The 25,212-nt window shown below is 47.1% G+C and overlaps 1 protein-coding gene across 1 annotated transcript; it reads right to left on the minus strand.

Moving 5' to 3' along the window:
• Positions 1-1,804: 1,804 nt before the first annotated feature.
• On the minus strand, positions 1,805-23,910 carry ZNF445 (zinc finger protein 445). The gene is made up of 9 exons (XM_036267488.1): positions 23,799-23,910; positions 23,623-23,668; positions 22,476-22,636; positions 10,836-11,404; positions 6,912-7,056; positions 6,518-6,594; positions 6,106-6,232; positions 4,717-4,827; positions 1,805-3,976 (listed from the first exon to the last, which is right to left on the minus strand). Exons 4-9 carry the CDS (start codon positions 11,262-11,264, stop codon positions 1,827-1,829), a joined length of 3,039 nt encoding a protein of 1,012 aa, XP_036123381.1. The 5' UTR covers positions 11,265-11,404; positions 22,476-22,636; positions 23,623-23,668; positions 23,799-23,910; the 3' UTR covers positions 1,805-1,826.
• Positions 23,911-25,212: the final 1,302 nt, after the last annotated feature.

Below are 25,212 nucleotides of genomic sequence, written 5' to 3' on the forward strand. Positions count from 1 at the left end.
TTCAGCCCCAACTTCGGTTCTTCCTGGGGAGTGAGAGAAGGGAGGGCAGGGTGGGAAAAGGGGCTGTGTCCTCCAAGCCAGAGTGGGGTGCAAGATGAAAACTGGCTGGGGCAGCCAGACACTGCCAACTGGCGCCCTATGGCTCAGAACCATGCAGAGCTGGGCTCCTAATTAGCAGGAGTGCACCTGTGGGGTCTCCAGTCACCATTTCACTCAAGGACCCTTTCAAAATACTCCAGTCGTGACCTCGCTAAACTAAATTCAGCTCTATATCCCTTAGCAGAGGCGACTCTGCGCAGTCCCCTCTGCGTGGCAGGTCAGCAAGCACCCAGCCCTGGCAGCAGTGGTGGGCATAACTTTTGCAAACACAGACAACACCTAACACAGCAAGACACATGGACCAGGGGATGTGGGGCCAGGGAAGAGAGCTTAGAGGGCCAAGGGTCAGGGAAAGCTGGGCCTTGAAGTGTGAGGACCTGGGCCAGCACAGACGGGGCATGGCACTGCAGGTGAAGGTCAGAGCTGCAATCACAGTAACTGCTCACACATGCGGAGGGCTTGGTCTTGTAGAATATTCCAGACACTTGACCAGGGGTGGAGGTGGGGGTCCACTCATGGAAACCGGCAGTAGGGATAATTGCTTACAGCTACATCATTTTACTGAGTCCTTGGGTGTGTGGTTAACTCTTGTAAATGGAATTCACATTCAGACCACATCTCTCCTCAATTCAAGTCCAAAAGCAGCCCGAGCGAGGACCCTGACGCCCGCGTGGCAGCCCACCACCTCTCTGGGGCCCTCTCCTCCAGCTGGCTCATTCCACTCCAGCCCAGGGGCCTCCTGTCACTCCCTGAGGACACCAGACAAGGGCCCAACACCTGTGTGTGGTTCTAGAGACCTGCAGACTCACTCCCTGACTTCCTTCAGGTCTTGGCTCCCATTTCCCCTTCTCAGTTGAGGCCCGTGACCAAGCCTATTTAAAATCATCACCCTCCTCGCAATCCAGCATGCTCTGACTCCTCGCAGTCACGTTGTCCACCACACACACACCAACCAAAATACTCTATGTGCCTCATTGTTTCTCATCTGTAAAGATCCAAGACGGCAGCTTTTATCGTCTGTTCTGGTCACTGCTGGGTCTCTGGCACACACGCACCAGCGTCTGGCACGTGCGAGCAGCTCAGCACATTTCTGTTTAACAGAAGGACCTGTTGCCCAGGCACATCTGTGGGATGGAGGTGGCGACGGGCACGGGAGTGCTGTGTTCTCCAGGTGGCGAAGCCTGGCACCCTGTTCTCCTCCACCTGCTGCCCACAACAGATATCCAAAGCCAGCTGTGAAGGCTGAACCGAAGCCAGAACTCCCCGGGAGACATTTGGGGAGACTAGAAATCCCTGCGACTGCTGTTGCTTATAAGGTCAAACAGAATAGGCACCATACCAGGTCAAACTCGAGGGAAACCTAGGATCCAACTGGCCCCTTCCCAGCAGCCACCACCCACCATGCCACAGACATTTTGTCAAACCAAAAGGGCAATGGTGTGTCTCTCCCTTTAGAGTTACGGAAGAAGACCTGGCTGGGGAGCTCCAGGTCTTGTACGAAGACCACTCCTAAGGACCTGAGTCTGTAGATGTTCACCAAAGAGCATCTCACTCCCCGGTGGGCAAAATGAGGGCAGCCTTAGTTTCTGACCCCTCCAGATTCTCTGCCAATAGCTTCCAAAACAGAAAGGGCTAGGCCCTCTGCGAAGGTTTTCCCCACACTGCCTACACTGAAGGTTCTCTAGCCAACAGCCAGCAACCCCCTCCCCCCATCGCCGGGCCCCAAGCTAATCACTAACATGGCTTTTCATGTGCCGAGCCAAATTGGAAGCCCACCTGAAGGTCTTCCCACACTTCGTGCACTTGAAGGGTCTCTCTCGAGTATGGAATCTCTTGTGGCTAATGAGTTGTGAGGTCTTGCTAAAAGTTTTCCCACACGTGCTACATTTGTGACACTTTTTCCCCACGGCTAAGTTCTGGAGTCCGGTGGGCCTGGAGCTCTGCTCACTGTCTTCCAGGGGCTTCTCCCTACTTGGTTTTAACTCCTGTAAAATCACCCCTTTGTCGTGGGAGGAAGACGACTCAGCCAGGCTGCTTTCAGACGGCGCCGCCCGGGTGTGTTTTCTCTGATGGATGCAGAGGGTGTGTCTCCCGATGAAATCTTTCCCACACCACTGACATTTGAAAGGTTTCTCTTTCGTGTGGATTCTCTGATGATTCACAAGGCGGTAGTTTCTATCGTAAGATTTCTCACACAGGTTACATTTGTAGCGCTTCTCTCCACTGTGAATTCCCTTGTGATCTAGAAGACTTCTTTTACGTGTAAAGGTTTTGCCACATTCTTGGCACCAGAAAGGTTTCTTCTCGCCAGTGAGCATCTGCGACTGCACATCTGGAGTGTCCCTACTCTCGTGGCACTCGTACTGTTTCCCCAAAGAGTGACTCCTCTGGTGTCGCGAGAGGTTAGAGCTCCACCGGAAAGCTTTCCCACACTCCCTGCACTTATACGGCTTCTCCCTGGTGTGGACTCTCTGGTGGATGAGGAGGAAGGAGTGATTACGGAAGCCTTTGCCACACTGGCTACATTTGAAGGCTCCCTCCGTGGCCCGGCTGCTCGGAGGAGCGTGGAACACTCTGTCCTGGCCGAGAGAGGGCCCGTCCTCGGGCGTCCTGTTCACGGCGTGCTGCTGCTTATGAACGATGAAGGCCGACCTGTGGGTAAACTCCTCCGCACATTCACTACATCGGTACGGTTCCTCGCCTGCGTGGATTCTCTGATGGTTAATGAGAGATTTCTTCCCAGGAAAAGTTTTCCCACACTGCTGACACAGGAATGCTTTCTCCACTGGGGGCGCACTCTGGGGCGGACTGCAGCTGGGGGTCTCCCTGAAGCCTTCCCTGCATCTGTCTGGATTGTAGAACTTTTCTTCCTGGTGCATTCTCTTATGACGAGAGAAATTGGACCTCCACCGAAAGGTCTTCCGACACTTGGTACACTTGTAGGGCTTCTCCTGGGTGTGGATCCTCTGATGCTGAAGGATGTATGACTTACAGTGGAAGGACTTCCTACACTGGCTGCAGTCAAAGAGCTTCTCTCCGCTTTGGTCTTGCAGATGATCCAACTGGGAGCCATAAGCAAGGGCTTCCTTACACCAACTAGATTCAAGAAATTTCTGATTAGCGTGGGTTTCCTGGTGCAGGTGGTAGGCATACATGCGCTGGAAAGCTTTGTCACATAGACCACATTTATAAGGTTTCAGTCCGGTGTGAATTCTCTCATGTCGCGCACGGTTTGAGCTCCACCTGAAGGCTTTCCCACACACCCGGCATTTGAACGGCTTCTCCTGCGTGTGAAGTCTCTGATGGTGTGCGAGATGGGAGCTGTGACTGAAGGTCCTCCCGCAGTCACTGCACTTATGCAATGAGCCCACCACGTGAAGATTCCGCTGGTGATGAGAGCTAAGGCTGAAGTCTTTCCCGTGTGCATCCTTCACAGTCCCTTTCAGTCCAGCGTGGATTCTCTGACGTAGGCTAAACCCACTGATCACGCGTCTGAGGCCCTTCCCGTACTCCTTGTAGTCATAGTGGTATGAGCCCCCTCGGAAGTGTCGGCCACAGCCACGCTTCAGGGATCTCTTTCTTCTGGGAACGCGCAGATAGGCAGCATGTTTGAGATGAAGACCGTTACTGCCTCCCGATCCTTCCGATGCTTTCCCTGTCCTGTGACCGAAACTGGTGTCTTTTTTCTTAACACTCACTTGGGTGGGATTTCCACAGAGCTCCTGTGACCCGCTCTTCTGTTCCTCAGGTTCTCTGAGCCCCGTTTCCTCGGAAACGCTCATCACACGACATCCTGATGACACGGCTAAGGCTTCTGCCTCCTCGAGGGGTTTTGAATTTAAGATGAGCTTGTTTGTCTTCATCTGGAGCTCCCCTCCTGACACAAAACAAAACACAAGAGAATGCACTCTTCTCCCCTCCTTGGGACTTCCGAAAGCACCAAGGGACAAAGAAGTGCCATGAATGCGGGTGGTATGGCTTTTGCCTGACTGCCGATACCTTTACAAAATTGTCAGGGACAAGGCAAAACCCGGGAGAGTATCCAAGGTGACAGGGCAGGGAGGAGAAGCAAGATGGGCGCAGGGGCTGGACACGTACAGGACTCACAGCCAGGTAACAGGGTTGAGAGGCGAGTGGTAATAGCAAGAGAGGGGACAGGACCACGGCAGAAGACAGAGCCGAGGACGGGGCTCCGGGGGGCTGGCTGAGAGGCCGGAGAGCTAGCCCCCCGCCGGGGGAAGGACCCAGTGGAGGAGAGGAGCAGGAGTGGAATGTGGCTCCTAAAGCAGGAAGGGGCAGGAAGGGGGGTTCAACAGGAGTGCAGCGCCGAGCTGAGGAGCATCGATGGATGGAGAAGAGAAAGAATGGCGAAGCCCTCCGTGGGCAAGACTGTTACTGACAGGGCTGCTAGGCAGGGGCAGGGCCAGAAATGAATGTCTTACAGGCCGGTCTGGAGGGGAGAAGGCCAGGGCCCAGCACTCCCTAGCAACACTCATAGGATCTTCCTCCTAGTAAACAATGAAGTAAGTTATCCATGATTTATTTGGTGTGCAAGACCTTAAGAAAGAGCAGACAGACGCTGAAAGGGCAGGATCTCGAAGGTTCTCGAGAACTCACCTGCAGGGGCAGCACCTGGATTCCCCTTAGGCTGAACTCCTGGGACTTTCAGGCCCCACGGCTCCCTTGCCTCTAACCAGGAGATCAGAGCAGGTTTGGTGAATGGCCCCACTGCAGAAGAGAAGGGGAGGGGACGGGAGATCAGAGCAGGTTTGGTGAATGGCCCCACTGCAGAAGAGAAGGGGAGGGGACGGGAGGTCAGAGCAGGTTTGGTGAATGGCCCCACTGCAGAAGAGAAGGGGAGGGGACAGATCAGAGCAGGTTTGGTGAATGGCCCCACTGCAGAAGAGAAGGGGAGGGGACGGGAGGTCAGAGCAGGTTTGGTGAATGGCCCCACTGCAGAAGAGAAGGGGAGGGGACAGATCAGAGCAGGTTTGGTGAATGGCCCCACTGCAGAAGAGAAGGGGAGGGGACGGGAGGTCAGAGCAGGTTTGGTGAATGGCCCCACTGCAGAAGAGAAGGGGAGGGGACAGATCAGAGCAGGTTTGGTGAATGGCCCCACTGCAGAAGAGAAGGGGAGGGGACAGATCAGAGCAGGTTTGGTGAATGGCCCCACTGCAGAAGAGAAGGGGAGGGGACGGGAGATCAGAGCAGGTTTGGTGAATGGCCCCACTGCAGAAGAGAAGGGGAGGGGACAGATCAGAGCAGGTTTGGTGAATGGCCCCACTGCAGAAGAGAAGGGGAGGGGACAGATCAGAGCAGGTTTGGTGAATGGCCCCACTGCAGAAGAGAAGGGGAGGGGACGGGAGATCAGAGCAGGTTTGGTGAATGGCCCCACTGCAGAAGAGAAGGGGAGGGGACGGGAGGTCAGAGCAGGTTTGGTGAATGGCCCCACTGCAGAAGAGAAGGGGACGGGAGGTCAGAGCAGGTTTGGTGAATGGCCCCACTGCAGAAGAGAAGGGGAGGGGACGGGACGGGAAGGTAGATGAGTCGCACAGAACTACCCTCCAGGACGCTCTCGAGTCTGGGGTTTTGTTAGGGAGGAGGGAAAGGCCAGGGAGGCAAGTAGAGGAAGCTAAGGCCGGAGGCCCAGACAGCCATTTCTAATAGCCCTGAGCAGAGACTAGAGGCTGAGAGAAGTCACAGCCAAAAGGGTCACTAGGATTCTCTGGAGGTGAGAACCACATGGCGAGCCCATCGATTCAATCAGCTGACATATTTTGGATGCCTAAATGGACTAGGAACTTGACACACATGACTTTTAATCTTTATGATAACCCAGCATGCCAGGCATTCTTATCTCCGTTTTTCAAGAGAAGAGAAACTGATTTTTTAGCAGTTACAGAACTGGAATCTAAACCCAGGTCAGGCCCTTTCATATGCACCATAAGGAACACTACGAAGGCAGCAATAAAGGTAGGCAGAATCATGGGGACAGCAATGCCTTACCCAGAGAAGCCAAGTTCCCATAGTTCTCCAGCATCACATCCCTGTAGAGGTTCCTCTGAGCTGGGTTCAGCCACCCCCACTCATCCTGCGAGAAGATCATCTCCACATCCTTGAAAGTCAGGGCCTCCTAAAAAGACACACTCCTATACCTTAGAGCCAGTCCGCAGGTCGGTTTTCAGGAGGGGAGGCTGGGGAATGGGGCTGGCTCTGAGCGAGTGCAGGATGGACCTGCTGAGGGTGAAAGAGACCACCCAGCAGAAAAGCTCTGGGCTCCAGGGGGTACTCTGGTCTCTGGGACATGGGTTTCCAGACGCGAGGGCACTGGACAGAGAGACACAGGAAATGGAGCTGCAGCTACTCCGTTAGGTAGCAACACTGGACGTCATGAGGAACTGAAGGTCCTGTGGCTCACCTGAGGCTGGGCTGTCACCCCATCTCCTGGGCACCCCTCTTTCTGGGAAAGGGCAGGCACTTGGGCAGCAGGAGGATCTGAAGAAGAAAGAGCCATGAGGGCAGCCCCCTCTTCCCTCCACGGGCACGCCTGGCCCACAGCAGGCGTGGACTGTACTTAACACCCACTTCACATCCCCCAGTGTGTGCTGGAAGCCGGGAGTGAGAGGTGGAGGGGCACGGTGTGCAACGGAAGGTGGAACCGGGCAAACATGGGTCACAGAAGAGGCAGAACAGACAGAGCTAAGGGCCAGGACAGAAAGGGTTCTCATGAGAAGACGGACAGTGAAAAGATGACACTACAGGAATTTGGGAGTGTGGCACAGGCTGGGGTCTGAGTGCCAGGTGTTGAGTACCGGGTTGCCCAGGCAGGAAGTCACGCACTCCTACTTCACAGGGAGGCTCCCGGCGGTCCCCCGGAGCAGAGGGCCACATCTGCGGGGCTCGCAGGGCTTCTGTCCCCATCCAACGCACATCTGGGCTCTGGGCAGGGGCTGGGTCCTGGCAAGAAGAAAATGTGAGAGGATCCCCATGGGGATCAGAAAACAACTCAGACAGGAGGCCACGCGGCCCATCTCTAAAGGACAGAGACCAGAGAAGGACAACCCAGGCCCTTTATTACCTACAGGCAGAGGGGAGAGGCGGAGGAGAAAGCCCAGGGAGGACCCCTCTCCCCACAGCCTCCCTGGGTTCTGTTGTGGGCCATGGGGGTGACCGGTGGAGCCAGAGTCCAGCTCGACCTAAGAAGCACCTGGCAAGTCAGTAACAGCGCTGTGGTTAGGCCTTAGGTGCCGTAGTGACAACCTCCCTACTAACCCTCAGCCCCCATCCCTGGCCTGGAACTTAGAAAAGAAAGACATATCCCTTTTCTCGATTTTTTTTTTAATCCTCACCCAAAGATATACATATATATTTTTTATCCTCACCCGAGGATATTTTTGCACTCATCCTCACATAGAGCAGGAGGGAGTGAGGGAGGGAGGGAGGGAGGGAGAGAGAGAGAGAGAGAGAAACATCGATGTGAGAGAGACACGTCTAGTGGTTGCCAACCACACAACCCCAACCAGGGCCAAGGACAAACTGCAACCCAGGCACATGCCCCTAGCGAAAACCGAACCCGGGTCTCTCTGGACCGCAGGCCAACGCTCTAACCGCTGAGCGAAACTGGCTAGGGCCTGAGAATATTATTTCCATTGCTTTTTCAGAGAGAGGGAGGAAGGGATAGAGAGAGAAAAAGAGAGAGAAACATTGATGTGAGAAAAACACATCGACTGGTTGCCTCCTGTATGACCCCAACCCGGGCCAGGGATCGAACCACAAACGAAGTATGTGCCCTCGACCAGAATCAAACCCTTGACAATCTAGTCTATGGGCCGATGTTCTAACTGCTGAGCCAAACCGGCCAGGGTGATTTTTTTTTCTTTTTAAATAAAAAGAAAGGCCCTGGCCAGTTTTGCTTAGTGGTTAGAGCATTGGCCTGCGGTCCACAGAGACCTGGGTTCGGTTCCCGCTAAGGGCATGGACCTCGGTTGAAGTTTGTCCCCGGCCCTGGTTGGGTCATGTGGGTGGCAGCCACTCGATGTGTCCCTTTCACGTCGATGTTTCTCTCTCTCTCTCTCCTGCTCTATCTGAACAAAAAAGTGGAAGAATGTCCTAGGGTGAAGATAGAAAAAAAAAAAAAAGAAAGGAAGACGTATCCCTCGAAGCTGGACTGGTAACGATCCACAGCAGATGCAGATGGATGACGTCTACCAAACACACTGCTCCAGGCACTTATCTGCAGAGACCCCAAGAGGCAGGACAGCTCCCAGACTGCAAACCGGATGAAGGAAACTGTGAGGGTCAACCATGGAACCCCAGAGGAAAAAGTCTCAGGTGCGTAAAAACTGTAGTGCCTACCTGCTCAAGCAGAAAGGCAGGCTTTGCCCTGGGCCTTCAAATAGTTCTGATGGCTGAGGCAAGGCAACCCTGATGTAAAAATGAGCGCAGAAAACTACAGCCAGTGAACGTCCAGTTCTATGGTCCTGTGGCCAAGACATTCTCTACACTGACATGGACAAAACTTGGGCTGAGGCCATTAAACATCTGATACCAAGCTACAGCCTAAGGATGATCAACTCATCACAGTAATTCACCCCCCATTCCTCCCAAACCCCACTAAAAGGAGGATAAAGAAACAGTAAGTCTAAGCACAGCCAACTGAGTTTGAGGATAAACTTTCTCAGGCCCTGGTTTCTCACCTATTAGTCATCTGGATGAACCACAGGGCAATTCTGTAACTTTATATGCATCTTGAACATTTCTGTTCATTTTTAAGAATCTAGAAGCTTTCTCCTCACCCATTTTGTTTTCTAATTTCTAACTGCTTTTGACCAGGTAGGCCCTTTCTGCTCATTTGGCAATGTTTCCATGGATTTTATAACCTTACACCTAGGACTATATAAGTTGAATACAACCAAGCCACGATTTTATAGCTGCTGTGTACCTTGTTGGCTTTTTTTTTTTTTATCCTCACCTGAGGACATTTTTCCATTTTTTGTACAGATAGAGTGGGAGGGAGAGAGAGGAAGAGAGAGAGAGAGAGAGAGAGAGAAACATTGACGTGAAAGGGACACATCGAGTGGCTGCCACCCGCACAACCAACCAGGGCCAGGGACAAACTGCAACCGAAGTACGAGCCCTTAGCGGGAACTGAACCCGGGTGTCTCAGGACAGCAGGCCGACGCTCTAACCGCTGAGCCAAACCGGCCAGGGCTACCTTGTTGGCTTTAATAAATCATTTTTAGATCCTTTTGATCTCATTTTGGTAAAAATAATAACTGCTCTTTTAGATTTTTAAAAATAGTACCTAATGTTGAGCAAAGAGGTTTCCTTTTTTAACAGTCATACCTTGTGTTGATTTATTACCATTTACAGCTGGTAGACCATGTTCATATGTGTTATTTGATTGATTTAATTTTATTACATTTGAGGAAGAAGTATGTCAAATATGTTTCAGAAATCTTGAAAGTAACTTTTATCTATGCATGAATCATATTTGTAGAATTACACATACTTTGATAGAAATAACCATCTTTTTTTTCCTTTATTGAGAAAGAGGAAGAGAGAGGGAGAGAGAAAAACATCGTTGAGAGAGAAATCAATTAGCTGCCTCCTGTATGCCCCCCACTGGGGATTGGGCCCACAACCTGGGCATGTGCCCTGACCCAGAATTGAACCAGCAACCTCTTGGTGCATGGGTCGATGCTGAAACACACCGGCCAGGCAATGTTTTTATTTTTTATTTCTTATTTTTAAAAATGTTTTTATTGAATTTTTTAGAGAGAAAGAAAGGGAGAGAGATAGATCCATCGATGTGAGAGAGAAACATCCATCGGCTGCCTCTTGCATGCTCCTTACTGGTGATCGAGCCTGCAACCTGGGCATGTACCCTGACTGGGAATCAAAACGGCACCTCTCAGTCCATGGGACAACACTCAGTCCACTAAGCCACACCAGCCAGGCAATAAATACTGGTTTTAAAAATTACAGAGATGTAGGCAGCGCCACGAAGCTCACCTGAGGGGGCAGGAGAGGCCGGAGAGGCAGGGCGCACTTGACCTGACCTGCCGCCCTGCTGCCACACTGAGACTACAGCCCCGTTTCCAGCACCACGGCCAGGGCCACGCACCTGACAGGCACTCAAATACATACTGATCAATTTCTCACTGTGAGATGAGTTTTGCGTTTTCTTTTCCATAAACTGAGGCTCTGAAAGGGATGACAATGTGGGCAAGAAGACTGAGGTTGTGGAATGAAGTCTCATCCCTGCACAGAACAAATCCTCCAAGACTTATTGAGAAAAAAGCAGAATGGTACACATAGACTGCTCTTCTAGGTCTGAACGTGTACTCAGAAGTCGCGAGTCCAGACTCTACTCCTCCCCCTTACAAGCAAGAGACATCACCCCCACTTTATAGGTCAGCATCAAGTCCAATTAGATAATATGTGAAGATGGACTCTATATTCTAAGTCACTGTGTCCAAAAGGTGTTCCTGTTATTAATGGACACTTGTGGACCCTCTTCCTGTAGCTAATCGTCCACTGGGAAGGTGGGAAGGTGGGAAGGGCTGCCTGCTAAAAGGTCCTTGGCTTAGGGTCTAGTTCTCAGCTGCTCGGGTGCCACAGGAATGAGAAGGTTCAGAGATCAACACTGAAGGTTCAGAGACCAACCCTACCCCCAAACAAGCTGGCTCACTGGTAGGCAGAGTTCACTCCGCAGGGCACACTTGCTCACTCACCCTCCATGGTGTCCCACTGAAGTCTCTCTGCAGCTCTTCCAGCAGGGCTGCAGCCTCCTGGCCACTCTCAGGGTGATGCAGCTGCACCCAGGCCCGGAGCTCGCTGGGCAGGATGCTCAGGAACTGCTCCAGCACCAGCAGCTCCAGGATCTGGGCCTTGGAGAGAACATCGGGCCTCAGCCACCAGCGGCAGAGCTCCTGGAGCCGGCTCAGCGTCTCCAGGGGCCCAGAAGACTCATGGTAGCGAAGCTGTCTGAAGAGCTGGCGGAACAGCTCCTGGCCAGAACGGTTGAGTGTCTGGGGCCTAGCAGCCTGCACGGAAGTGTAGCCTTCATCCTCTTCTTCCTTCTTTACCATCTGAAGGCGTCTTCGCTCCCTTGAAGCCTGGGCCTGAGCTGGATGGACAGCATACCACCTGCCTGGAGGCATCACTCCAGTTCACGGTCTACACAGCAGAATGCAAACCAGGCCTATGTTAGCCGTGTCGCTGCTGGAGCGTCGGGAGAACCTTTTCAGCACCGGAGTGGACAATGCCATTTGCTGGGACATCAGACGTCACTGGGAAGAGACTGAAATAACTAACATTAGTGCTCAGGAGGAATGTGAGAGTGATTCAGGGGGATCTTGATCCTGTTCCTTCAGATCATCTTTGGTGTATGAGAAGTGGGCGTATGAACATTTGCACAGTGGTGCCTGCCAGTATCAAGTAGGGCTAGATTGTCACATTTGGAGGTAAACTGAGAAAATATCCCAGAATACAATAAAATATGTATGGGGCTTTATTCACATATATACATAAAAAGAAAGATCTCAACTCAGTAACCTAACCTTTCACTCTAAAACACTGGAAAACGAACAAACCAAACCTAAAGCAAGAAGGAACAAAATAATTAACAATGAGGTGGAAATCAATGAAATGGAGATTAGGAAAACAGAAAAATCAGTAAAATCAAAAGTCGGTTCATTGAAAAGATCAACAAAACTGATAAACCTCTAGTTGGCCTGACAAAGAAAAAAAAGAGAGAAGACTCAAATTACATAAATCAGAAATAAAAGCAGAAACATACTACGGACTTCACAGAAATAAAAAGCATTATTTTAAAATATAATATTTTTGTGAACAAATATTGTCGTAAAATTGACAAACTATTATAAAAAACACAAACTGATGGCCTGGCCGGTGTGGCTCAGTGGTTGAGCATCGACCCATGCACCAGGAGGTTACAGGTTTGATTCCTGGGCAGGGCACATACCCAAGTTGTGGGCCTGATCCCCAGTGGGAGACATGTAGGAGGTGGCCAATCGGTGTTCCCTCTCATCGATGTTTCTATCTCTCTCTCCCTTTCCCTTCTTCTCTCTCTAAAATCAATATAGAAAAAAAAATCAAACTGATGATACTGACTCGAAAAGAAACACAAAATTTTCTCTCTCTTCTTTTTTGGTTAATCTCACCTGAGGATATTTTTCTATTTATCTTCAAAAAGAGTAGGAGGGAGGGAGAAAGAAAGAGAGAGAAACATTGACTGGTTGCCTCCCAAACAACCAATCAGGGCCAGGGAAAACCGCAACTGAGGTACCTGCCCTTGACTGGAATCAAACCCACAACTCATTGGTCTATGGCAGCGGTTCTCAAGCTGTGGGTCGCAACCCCTTTGGAGGTCAAACGACCCTTTCACAGGGGTTGCCTACGACCATCAGAAAACACATATTTCCAATGGCGATTCATAACTGTAGCAAAATTACAGTTATGAAGTAGCAACAAAAATAATTTTATGGTTGGGGGTCACCACAACATGAGGAACTGTACTAAAGGGTCATGGCATTGGGAAGGTTAAGAACCACTGGTCTATGGGCTTACGCTCTAACCGCTGAGCCAAACCCGTCAGAGCTGAGAATATTTTTCCGTCGATTTTTAGATATAGTGGAAGCGAGGGAGGGAGAGAGAGAGAGAAACACTGATGTGAGAGAGTAGATAGACATCAACTGGTTGCCTCCCAAATGACCCCCAACCAGGGCTGGGGAATCAAACCTGAGACCCTTTGGTCCACAGGCCAACGCTCTAACTGCTGAGCCAAACAAGCCAGGGTGAAACACAAAATTTGACTAGACCTATAAAAAGTAAAGAGACTGGATGGTAGTCCAAAACTACCCACAAAGAAAAGCCAAGGCCAGAAGGCGTCATTGCTGAAGTCTACCAAATATTTAAAGAAAAAATAATACCAATTCTTTACAAACTCTTCAGAAAAACAGAACAGGAGGAAGCACTTCCCAATTCATTCTGCAAGGCCAGCATTACCTTGATACCAAATTCAATATCTCTTATAAATATAAGTGCAAAATTCTCAACAAAATACTAGCAAATTGAATCCAGCCACATCTAAATAAAATTATACCCTATGACTTAAGTGAGATTTGTCCTAGGGATGTAAGATCAGTCTAACATATCAGTAGAATAAAAAACAAATATCACATCATGATGTCAATAGGCACAGAAAAAGCATTTGACAAAATCCAAACTTTTTATGATAAAAGCACTCACTAGGAATAGAAAGAAACTTCTCAGTCTCATAAAATGTATCTAGAAAACCCACAGCTAACATCATATTTAAAAGCTAAAGACCAGATGCTTTTCCTCAAAGAATAGGAACAAAACAAGGATGTCCACTCTCAACTCTTCTATTGAATACTGTGCAGGAGGTTCTAACCAAGGCAATTAGGCAAGAAAAAATAAAAAAGGTATCCATATTGGAAAGGAAGAAGTAAAAACAATCTCTATTCACAAAATGATGTAATCTGTACACAGGAAATCCTAAGGATTCCATTAAAAGCTATTAGAATAGAATTCAGCAAGACTGGAGGATTTAAGATCAATATGCAAAAATCAATGGTATTTCTATATAGTAGAAATTAACAAATCAAAAAAAAAATTTCCATTTACAACCACTTAAGAAGATTAAAATACTTAGGAATTAATTTAACAAAAGAAGAGCAAAACTTATGGCCCTAAAACTACAAAATATTGTTAGAAAAAACTAAAGAACGACATTTTGTGTTCATACATCAGAAGACAACTATTAAGATGACAATACTTCCCAAATTTATCTATAGCTTCAATGCAACCCCTATCAGAATCTCAAATGGCTTTTTTGTAGAAAGTGAAAAGCTGATTCTACACCAGGCCAGAATGTGGACTGAGCACTGTCCCATGGACTGAGAGGTCCCAGTTCGATTCCGGATCAGGGCACAGGCCTGGGTTTCAGGCTCAATCCCAAGCAGGGGGCATATAGGAGGCAGAGAATCAATGTTTCTCTCTCACATCAATGTTTCTATCTCTCTCTCCCTTCCTCTCTCTCCAAAAAATCAATAAGAACATATTTTTAAAAAGTCCTTGACTTAAAAAAAAAGCTGATTCTAACATATGAAAACTCAAGAGACCAAGCTCAATCTTAAAAAGAGTAAGTGAAAAGACACACACTATTAATTTCAAAACTTACTTTATAAAGCAGAAGTCACCAAGACAGTGTGGTGTTGGCATAAGGATAAACATAAAGATCAATAAGACAGAATTAAGAATCCAAAAATAAATCCACATAGCTATGATCAATTTATTTTTCTCCAAGTTTTACTGAAAAATAAGTCTATTTTTGACAAGGGTATAGTTTTTTCAACAAATGGTGCTGGGACACCTGTACCAAAGACCTAAATGTAAGTAATAAAGCTATACAATTTTTTTTTTTAATCCTCATCCAAGGACATTTTTCCACTCTTTGCTCAGATAGAGTGGGAAGGAGAGAGAGAGAGAGAGAATCATCGACATGAAAGGGACACATCGAATAACTGCCACCCGCACGACCCAACCAGGGCCAGGGACAAACCGCAACCGAGGTACATGCCCTTAGCGGGAACCGAACCCGGGTCTCTCTGGACTGCAGGCCGACGCTCCAACTGCTGAGCCAAACCGGCCAGGGCTAAAGCTATACAATTTTTATCAAAACACAGGTGTAATACTTTGTGACACTGGGTGAGGCAACGCAGTCTACCAAATGCACATCAAAAGCACATGCAAAAACAGAGAAACTGGACTCCATCAACATGTAAAACTCTTACGCTTCAAAGGACAGAAAAAAAGTGAAAAGATAACTGCCCTGGACACACAGACCAGAGGGTCTCGGGGTTCGATTCCCGGTCAAGCTGTATCTGAGTTGCAGGTTCTATCCCCTGCTCTAGTCAGCAGTCATGCAGGAGGCAGCTGATTTCTCTCTCTGCCCCCTTTCGTCCCTCCCTTCCACTCGATCTAAAATCAATGGAAAAATATCCTCAGGTAAGATGAACAAACAAACAAAAAGTGAAAAGACAACTCACAGACTGGGAAAAATTATCTGCAAAGTACATAGCTCATAAGGGACTTTTACCTAGAATATATAAAGCACTCTTACAATTCAACAATAAAAAAACTCACACAATTAATGTTGAAAAACACATCTAAATAAACATTTCTCCAAAGAAAAGATAAAAATGGCTGACAAGCACACAGGATACTCAACAACATGAGAGATACAGGAGAAGCAGATCAAGACCACAATGAGATACCACTTCATACCCACTAGGATGGCTAGAATCAAAAAGTCAGAAAGTAACATAGTGGTAAGATTAAGGACATATTAGAACCCTCATAGGCTGCTGATGGAAATGTAAATTGGCAAAACAGTCTGCCAATTCTCCAGTAAGTTAGTTACTACTTATAATTCCATCTATATACATATATATCTCAAAGAAAAATTAAAATAGGTATCCACACACACACAAAAAAAAACGACGTGTACACAAATGCTCATAGCAGCACTGTTCGTGACAGTGAAAAGGAGAAACCAACCCAAGTGTTCATCAAGGTTCTCAAATTTCTTAACATCCAGCTCTTCATTAACTGGTATTCTCTTAAAGTTAAAAAGAAGGGTCTACTAGAACTATAGCGTTATCTTCTTTTTAGTGTACATTCTTAGCAATCCAGGAATAAAGGGAAACTCTCTCACCTAAGATGGGGAAAAACCAAGAGAAATGAACAGCAAATGTAACACCAAATAGTGAAGACATTAAAAGTCTTACAATTAAAATCGGGAACAATCAGGTTGCAGTTCGTCCCCGACTTTGGTCCGGGTCATGTGGGAGGCAACCAGTCAGTGTGTCCCTCTCACGTTGATGTTTCTCTCTCTCCCTCTCTCTCTCCAGATAGATGGAAAAAGGTCCTCAGGTGAGGATTAAAAAAAAAAAAAAAAAAGATAAAATCAGGAACAACCAGACAATGTAATCCTAGCCAATACAATTAAATTAAAAAATATATATATATGCAGAGAACTGTTAGAAAAAAGGGTCAAAGCTAATATTACTCATGAATGATATGAACATCCACCTAAAAACATCTAAGAAAACCACCTGAAAAACTGTTAAAACTAATATGGGAGGTCATTAAGTAGGGCAAATATACATTCAATGCATAACCAATAACTTTTCAATAGCAACGACCAATTAGAAAAACAATCAATACAAGAGCAGCAGCAAAAACCATGAAATAATAAAATAAAATACCCAGAAATAAAGCTAATACAAAATGTATAAGATCTTAGCAGTAAATTGGCACAAGACAACATAGATCTGAATAAGTCTTAAGTATAGAAAAACTAGTATTTCCAAGATGTCAAATCTTCCTAAATTAACACAAAAAATCTACAAAAGCCCAACAAAACTACAATATAACTTTTCCTCAGACTTGATAAGCACATTCTATAATTCATACAAATGAGTAAAAGGCCAACAATAACCAAGACAATTTTTTAAAGGTGGAAAGATTAGTTCTACCAGATAATATGGCTTATTATAAAAAACAGTAATTAAAATAGTATTATTGCCCAGCCAGGGTGGCTCAGTGGTTGAGCGTTGACCCATGCACCAAGAGGTTGCCGGTTCAATTCCTGGTCAGGACACATGCCCAGGTTGTGGGCCAAATCCCCAGTGGGGGGCATGCAGGAGGTGGCCAATCAATGTTCTCTCTCATCAATGTTTCTCTCTCTCTCCCTCTCTTTTCCTCTCTCTAAAATGAATAAAGAAAAAAAAATTGTTTTTTAAGTATTATTGAAGGAAAATACATATAGCAGATAAAAAGAACAATACAGAATCCTAACAAAGACTTATACAGGTGTATAGTTCTGGCATATGACAGAGGCAACACTGTAAGACAGTGGAAAAGAGTAGATAATTCAGTGACTTATACATAGACAAATAAAAATAAAAGTAAGATCACATGCAAAATGAATTATAGTTAAACAGTTAACTTCAAAACTAAAAAGAGAGTGAGAGAGGACTTCTGGTCAAGATGATGGCGTAGGTAAACATGGTACTCGCCTCCTCCCACAACCACATCAAAATTACAACTAAACTAAGAACTACTATCCCTCAGAACCACCGGAAACCAAGCTGAATGGAAGTCCTACAACTACGAAATTAAAGAAGTCACGTGGAGACTGGTAGAAGGGGCAAAGGCGTGAATGGGCTGGTCCCACGCCCATGTGTGGCGGATAAATATCAGGAGGATACCTCAGCTGAGAAGGGTCTCCCCAAGGAGCAAGGGGATCCCATCCCACACCAGGCCCCCAGTTCAGGGTTCCAGTGCCAGGAAGAGAAGTCCCTATAACTTCTGGCTGTAAAACCAGTGGGAACTGAGGCTGAGGGAGGCTGAGGCTTCTGGAGCCCCAGGCAGTTCCTCTTAAAGGGGCCGAGCATGGACTTACTGGGATAAGCTCCCTCTGAGCTGCAACGCAGAGGGGAGGCAGCTTAAAAGGCACCAGAGACATACAGAGAAGAACTGAGTTGTTTGGCATTAAGGTGAGGATGGGAGAGGCGGCTTTCTCCTAGACAGACATGCTGGCGAAGGCCGTTGTTCCTTTGGTAAGCCTTTCCACTAGATGGGCGCCATATCTGGGACTCCAGCAACCTGGCTCACACTGTTTGCCCTGCCCTGGTGATTCCCTGAGGCCTGTTTTGGCTCCTGCTTCACATTCTTTTCTTTTTTTTTTTTTTTAATCCTCACCTGAGGACACATTTTGCATTCATAGGGCAAGAGGGAGAGAGAGAGAAACATCAGTGTGAGAGAGACACATCGAGTAATCACCACCCACACAACCCCAACTGGGGCTGGGGACAAACTGCAACCAAGGTACGTGCCCTTAGCAGGAACCAAACCCGGGTCTCTCCAGACCGCGAACCGACGCTCCAACTGCTGAGCCAAACCGGCCAGGGCGCTTCACATTTTCTTAAATTCTCTCAAACAAGCAGCATCTCTGGCCACAGCAAGCCCCATACCTCTCACTAAGTGGTCCCAGGCCTGGCACTAGAAGCAGCCAGCCTTGGTTCACAGCTTGGCTTTGCCTGGGCACCTCCAAGCCCAACACAAGAAGCAGTCATTGGCAGATGGCTGTGTGGCTTATGCTGGGTGGCCCCAGGGTTGAACACAGGCAGTGCTAAACTTGCCCCAGAGCCAGCACACCCGGTGGACAGCTACAGACCACACCAAAGCACCACCACCCAACCACTTCCACAAGTGACACACTCAAGAAATGAACTAAGTGGGTACCAGAGCCCTGCTGAAGTAAGTCTTGCTCTGTGTGGTGGGCCCCTGCACAGCTGGCCTAGTCAGAGGTCAGTGGTTAGTGGGCACAGCCAGTCCTTGCAGCTGATCAGCCTGAGTAAAACCCTCCCATTGATGTGCCAAGCAGCAATCAAGACTCAGTTACAACAGAAGGGTTTAAAGTCCCACCAGAGGGGTGTACCTTGAAGTCCCAGTGGGTGACCAGGGAGGCTGTGTCACTGGACCCTAGAGTACACCTACTACAACAGGCCACCCTAGGAAGATTAGGAAACATAGCAACTCTACCTAATACATAGAAACAAACACAGGGAGGCTGCCAAAATGAGGAGACAAAGAAACATGTCCCAAATGAAAGAACAGAACAAAACTCCAGGAAAAGAACTAAACAAAATGGAGATAAGCAATCAATCAGATGCAGAGTACAAAACACTACTTATAAGGACGCTCAATGAACTTAGTGAGGACCTCAAGAACATAATAAAGGACAATCAGAAATTAAGGATGTACTAATTGAAATAAAGAATAATTTACAGGGAATCAACAGTAGAATAGATGAAGCCAAGAAGCAAACCATTGATTTGGAATATAAGGAAGCAAAAAACACCCAATTAGAACAGCAAAAAGGAAAAGAAGAATCCAAATAAAATGAGGACAGTGTAAAGAGCCTGTGGGACAACTTCAAGCATACCAACATTCGCATCATGGGAGCTCTAGAAGGAGAATAGAAGGCAAGAAAATGAAAACCTATTTGAAAAAATGCCAGAAAACTTCCCAAACTTGGTGAAGGAAACAGACATACAAGTTCAGGAAGCACATAAAGTCCCAAACAAGATGAACTCAAAGAGGTCCCCACCAAGACACATCATCATCAACTTGCAAAAGGTTAAAGACAAAAAGAGAATCTTAAAAGCAGCAAGAGAAAAACAGTTAGTTACCTACAACGGAGCTCCCATAAGACTGTCAGCTGATTTCTCAAAAGAAACTTTGCAGGCCAGAAAGGAGTGGCAAGAAATATTTAAAGTGATGAAAAGCAAGGACCTACAACCAAGATTACTCTATGCTGCAAAGCTATCATTTTGAATTGATTGACATATAAAGAGTTTCCCAGACAAGAAAAAGCTAAAGGAGTTCATCACCACCAAACCTGTATTATATGAAATGTTGATGGGTTTTCTTGAAGAAGATAATAAAAATGTGAACAATAAAATGGCAATAAATATATCAACAACTGAATCTACAAACAAAATGAGCAAGCAGAACAGAAACAGACTCATAGATATAGATAACTTTTTGTTGGTTGCCAGATGGGAGGGGGTTTGGGAGGAAGGGTGAAAAAGATGAAGTGATTAAGAAGTACAAATTGGTTGTCAGACTGACTAAACTAAAAGGAAAGGGGGGAGGTGTGGCGAAAAGAGAGAAACCAAAAAGCTTATATTCATAACCAGTAAACACAGACAATAATGTGGGGAAGACAGGAGGCGGTGGGAGTGAGGAGGAGGAGGTCAAGGGGGGAGGGAAGGAAGGACATCTATAATACATTCAACAATAAAAACAAGTTTTAAAAAAAAGAGAGAGAGAGAGAAAACCCTGGGGTAAGCAAGAATTTCTTAAGGAGGAAAAAAAAAGGAAAAGAGTGATAGATGACTATATCAGTAATTAAAAACCTCTTGACCAAAAAAACAAGAGAAGCACAGACTACTGATGTAAGTTTAAATGTATAGCCACCAGGAAGGGTAATTTGAAAGTGTAGTAAAATTTGTAAGTCACATAACTTAGGCCCCAGAAATTTCACTTCTAGGCCCCTTCCTGGAAAAACACTTGCACAAGTGTACAGACATTACATAGGTGTTCACTAGAGTGTTCTTTGTAATAATGTTATAAGACAGTAAGAAGCTAGGAAAATTCCAGGACAACCAGAATAGGGAAACTGAGACAGATAGTTAAACAGCAGTGTGGAGCCATCTCATCTTCCCTAGGACAATTAAGAGTAAATGGTTTGCACTTCCCCTCCCCAACCAGAGGGTAAATAGCTTCAATAACCCTACCCAGGGAGACAAAAATCTAATTAGTTGCCAACTACACCCAAGAAAAGAACAAATTTCATTTTGGCTTTTGTTGTTATTTTTTTTTTATCCTCACCCAAGGACATTTTTGCACTCATCCTCAGATAGATAGAGAGAGGGAGAAAGAGAGAGAAACAATGACACGAGAGAGACACATTGACTGGTTGCCACCCATATGACCCCAACCGGGGCAAGGACAAACTGCAACCGAGGTATGTGCCATTAGTGGCATCCAAACCTGGGACTCTCTGGTCTGTGGGCCAACGCTCTAACCGCTGAGCCAAACAGACCAGGGCTAAATTTTATTTGGGTACATCAGCATAAAGTTGATGAATATTTTATTGCTCCTCCCCTAAATGCCTAACTGTAGAGGGCGGCCAAGCCAAGGTCTCTTGTTCCTGTGGTGTTTGCACGGACTTGCCCAGGAGCCTTTAGTCCCAAGGCCACTTGTCGATCCTGCGTGCTGGCAAGGCCCACGCAGGAACATTCTGCCCAAGGTCTCTGGTCCTTCCTGTGTGCCGGCCAGGCCCACACAGGAGTGTCCTGAGCTGCCGGCAAGAATGTATTGACAGGCTGGACCTTGAGCTCAGAGGCGGAGGGAAACATTTGGTGTTTGAAAACAATGAAGCTTTTGAACTCCCCCTGCACTCCCACTTCAATTGGCTATATAATAAACTTGCTGAGCTAGTTCGGAGTCACTGTTTCTCCATCAGAGAGCAGTGTCCCACCTGGCCCTAGCTTTTCTCTCTAGAATGACTATGTCGCCCTGGCTGGTTTGGCTCAGCGGTTAGAGCGTCAGCCTGCGGTCCGGAGAGACCCGGGTTCGGTTCCCGCTAAGGGCACGTACCTTGGTTGCAGTTTGTCCCCAGCCCTGGTTGGGTCGTGTGGGTGGCAACCACTCGATGTGTCGCTCTCACGTCGATGTTTCTCTCTCTCTCTCTCCCTCTCACTCTATCTGAACAAAATATCGAAAAATGTCCTCGGGTGAGGATAAAAAAAAAAAAAAATAGAATGACTGTGTCTTTCTTAGTCTCTGTGTTTTTCTCAGTCTCCAGTCACCCCTCCTCGGGTCTGGTTCGACTAGCCATGTAGGTCGTGGCACCTAACCTTTAAGACCCTGAAACAGGAGGCCCCAGCAAGCTCGCCTTCCCAGGAGCACGACAGCCCTCCCCTTCCCTTCTTCCCTCAGGCTGCGTCTCCTAAACTCTAAGGGACCCAGGAGGCTTACAACCAGGGGAGCAATGAGCAGCAGCAGTTCATCCCAGACAAACCCCCTGAACCTGTCCCCAGTTCCCCCCTTTCTCTGCCCTCTTAGTGAGCCGAAGCAGGCCAGCTTAGGCTCATTTCCCCAGCCCTTCCCGTTTCACTGTCCTCAGCTTTAATAAATGTCCTCTAAAATTCACCTGGACTTGTGTTGTGAAATTTCTCTCGCACAAAGTCAAGAAGCCACACACTACCTGCCCCACCCTAAGCAGACTCACTCAGGGCAGGTCCTTTTTCCGGTAACAATAACACAAAATTGGAAATAACCTACTTGTCCCATCAACACAGCTAAATAGAAGTGTAGCACTTTATTGGATGAAATACCAACAACAGTTAAAAAAGCAGGTCAGTGTCTGCCCGGCCGTGTGGCTCAGTGGTTGAGCATCGTCCCATGCACCAAGAGGTCACCAGTTCGATTCCCGATCAGGGCACATGTCCAGGTTGTGGGCCAAATCCCCAGTGAGGGGCCTGCAGGAGGTGGCCCATAGATGTTCTCTCTCACATCAATGTTTCTATCTCTCTCTTCCTCTCCCTTCCCCCCTCTCTCTAAAATCAATAAAGAAAAAAAAATTGTTTTAAAAAGCAGGTCAGTGTCACCCAGAGAAGAGACCAGAGCATGATACTAAGTTGTTGAGAACAGAAAACACACACAGCAGGGGTACAGTGTTTACTTACAGCAAGAGAGAAGAGAGAGTACACAAGACTCAGCCCTTTGGAATCCACCGGTCCCCATGACGAGCAGATGCACTTCACAGCCGATGTGGTGCGGGTGGTGTGGACGCAAGCAGCACACGCCATGCTGCAGGAGGGAGGTCCTGACCCCTTGCAGGTGGGGTCTGAAACAAGAAAGCAGGGGTGGGCCTGAGGGCCACTGACACAGGCATGCAAGCACAACAGTGGGGTTGCCTGAAGCACTGAGCAGGGAGACAGTCCCTCACAAGGCATAAGCCAGCACAGGCTGGGGGGGCTCTTCACCTCTTTGCAAGGGACTGTTGCCCACATCAGGCCACGAGCTCCTGTGCTGTGCTATGCGAAGCAGAAGCTGCAGAAGCTGTGCCTGACTACCTCTCCCAAAAGAAGCAAGACGTGCTAAGTTAAAAAGAACGTCCTAAACATAATTGTAGGAAAAAACCTGAAAATCACATATATGTGCATATAAGTGTGTGTATGTGGGATGACACATACACTCTCAAAGGAATTTAAAATGGCCTGGAAGGACTCACAAAAACTTGTGAGGTTGGAGGTTGGGAATAGTAGTTATAGGAACTTCTACTTTATTTGTAATTTGATTTCTTAACACAAAATTTATATACTAGGTCTCTCTTTTTTTATTGAAGTGCACAAAGAAAATAATGAATGCAAATACATGAAAATGTTAGATGTGAGTACCCTCTGTGTTATTTTTCTTTATATTTTATGTTTATATTTTTGTCATTTCCCAATTTCCTGAAATAAAAATTAAAAAGGCAAACTTTAGAAAGTACAGTCGTGAACCTGTTCAGTCATGAAAACAGCATGTTTGCATGTGCGCAGAAAGGCCCTAAGCAGCGGCACCAGTGTTTCAGCCACTGTCTCCTCTGGCAGGTGGGACCAGAGGGCTTTCCCTTCCTGTCTGTTTACGTCTCCTGAATCGTTATGCACTACTTTTACAGTCAGCAAAGCGATCAATAATTCTGCTTAAAAAACAAAGCAACTGAGTATCGGCTCCCTGGACGGAAGAGAAGGCAGAGAGCAAAAGGGGCAGCAAATCCTCAGAGGAAACCTGGGTGCAAACAGTGGCTGCAGCTCAGGTGATGGGAAAAAAAGAAAAAATCCAGGTGACCTTAGTTCTGTTTTAGCCGCTGAGTCAGCATCTAAATCAGGGAAGGCTGGTTGAACAAAGAGAACAATGTAAGACAAAAACTGGGAAGTGAGGCACAGAAGAAAAAGAGCAAAATGCTGCCCCCAAACCCAACATACAAAAGAAACAAACTCAGGCAGTTAACAGACTGCAGTTACCTGAGGGAGGGGGGAGGGAAACCAGGGAGGAGGACAATCCTCTGTTACAGATGAAAACTAGACTCCGGTGGTGAGCATGATGTATTATATATAGCTGTCAATTTATAATGCTGCATACCTGAAACATAGTGTTAAAACCAATGTTACCTCAACACAAATGAAATTTTTTTATGAAAGAAAAGAGTTAAAACAAAAAAATCTACAAAGAAGTTTGAGATGGACAAGCAGGCCTTGGCACCTGGAGCAAATTGTACCGCGTCACAGATGATGATTGTCACCCCTGAAACTGTGGCACCCTCCAACCCTCACCACTGTCAGCAAATTAAAAGAAAACACTGCCTTCACCTATGATACTAAAACAAAAGCCATCCTCTCCTACATTCATTATAAAAATAAAAAACACCTCCTGTTCAACGTCTCCTGGACTCAGCAAGAGCTGCTAGGACCCACAAGGAAGACATGACTACGTGAGACAGGAAGAAGGCTCACCCAGAAAGCATGCCCCATGCCAGCTCCAGCTACAAGAAGAAACTCCACCGGGCTCCAGGGCGGGGGTCAGGTAAAGAACCACATTAAGGGTCATGCATGAGGAGGAGGCTGCTCAAATTTCAGCAGAGAAATGAAGCTTTGCTCTGAAAGGGGGCGGAGGGTAAGAAGAAGTATTCAGAGAAAACAAAAGCAAAGGAAAATGAGAGAAATGATAAAGTAAATAAATGCAGGCCTGTCACAGGAGACCTGGAGACACAGACGACAGCAGGGAGCTTCAGGAGCCAGAGGGCCAGGCTCCAGCCTTGCTGAGCTCCAGCAGCACAGACAGGAAGCAGAAACACTGCTCAGAAGGCAGCTGGAAGTCAGAGAAAGGACAGTGACTTTCCCACACAATACTGCAGAACAGCCTGGAGAGAGCAAGAAATGAAAAATGAAGAATGAAAAGACCTAGAGTGATGCTGAGTGTAAAGAGAAATCTGGCGGTGAGGCTAAAGACAATGAACTTGAGGCCAAATATTTTGAAGAAATGCAACCAGCAGGAAATATATATGATAACAATCTCAGAAAACTGAGACCCACAACGAAATTAGCACCAAAAATAAGCCTCCGATTTGGCCTGTTCTGAAGCAGCTGCAGAAATGTCCAAAAGGTCAGTGAAGTATTTATAAGGAGCTGATGAGAAGACTGAGAAACAGGAAAATGAGGGTGACTGCCTGATAATATGGCAAAGGAGTCCAGGTCTTCAAAGAAAGGGAGAGCCCAGCTTCTGCAACCATGAACATGGATAAAGCTAAAATAAAAGGCCCAAGAGTGGGCCTTTCAAACTCTGAATGAAAGACCCAGAGCATAGGAAAGCGATGGGGGCCAGTGAGTTGAACTTGTCCAGTTAAATTCATGTATTCTATCTAATGCCACAGGGAAACTC

Source organism: Molossus molossus, unplaced genomic scaffold (assembly GCF_014108415.1).
Source record: "Molossus molossus isolate mMolMol1 unplaced genomic scaffold, mMolMol1.p scaffold_m16_p_18, whole genome shotgun sequence".
Lineage (NCBI taxonomy): Eukaryota > Metazoa > Chordata > Mammalia > Chiroptera > Molossidae > Molossus > Molossus molossus.

Coding starts and splice junctions, on each gene's coding strand:
- ZNF445 (XM_036267488.1), bottom strand. CDS start 11,264: ATGCCTCCAGGCAGGTGGTATGCTGTCCATCCAGCTCAGGCCCAGGCT. Junction 6,595..6,911: donor CTTCCTGCCTGGGCAACCCG/GTACTCAACACC, acceptor TTTCTTCTTCAG/ATCCTCCTGCTGCCCAAGTG. Junction 6,233..6,517: donor GGGTGACAGCCCAGCCTCAG/GTGAGCCACAGG, acceptor GTGTCTTTTTAG/GAGGCCCTGACTTTCAAGGA.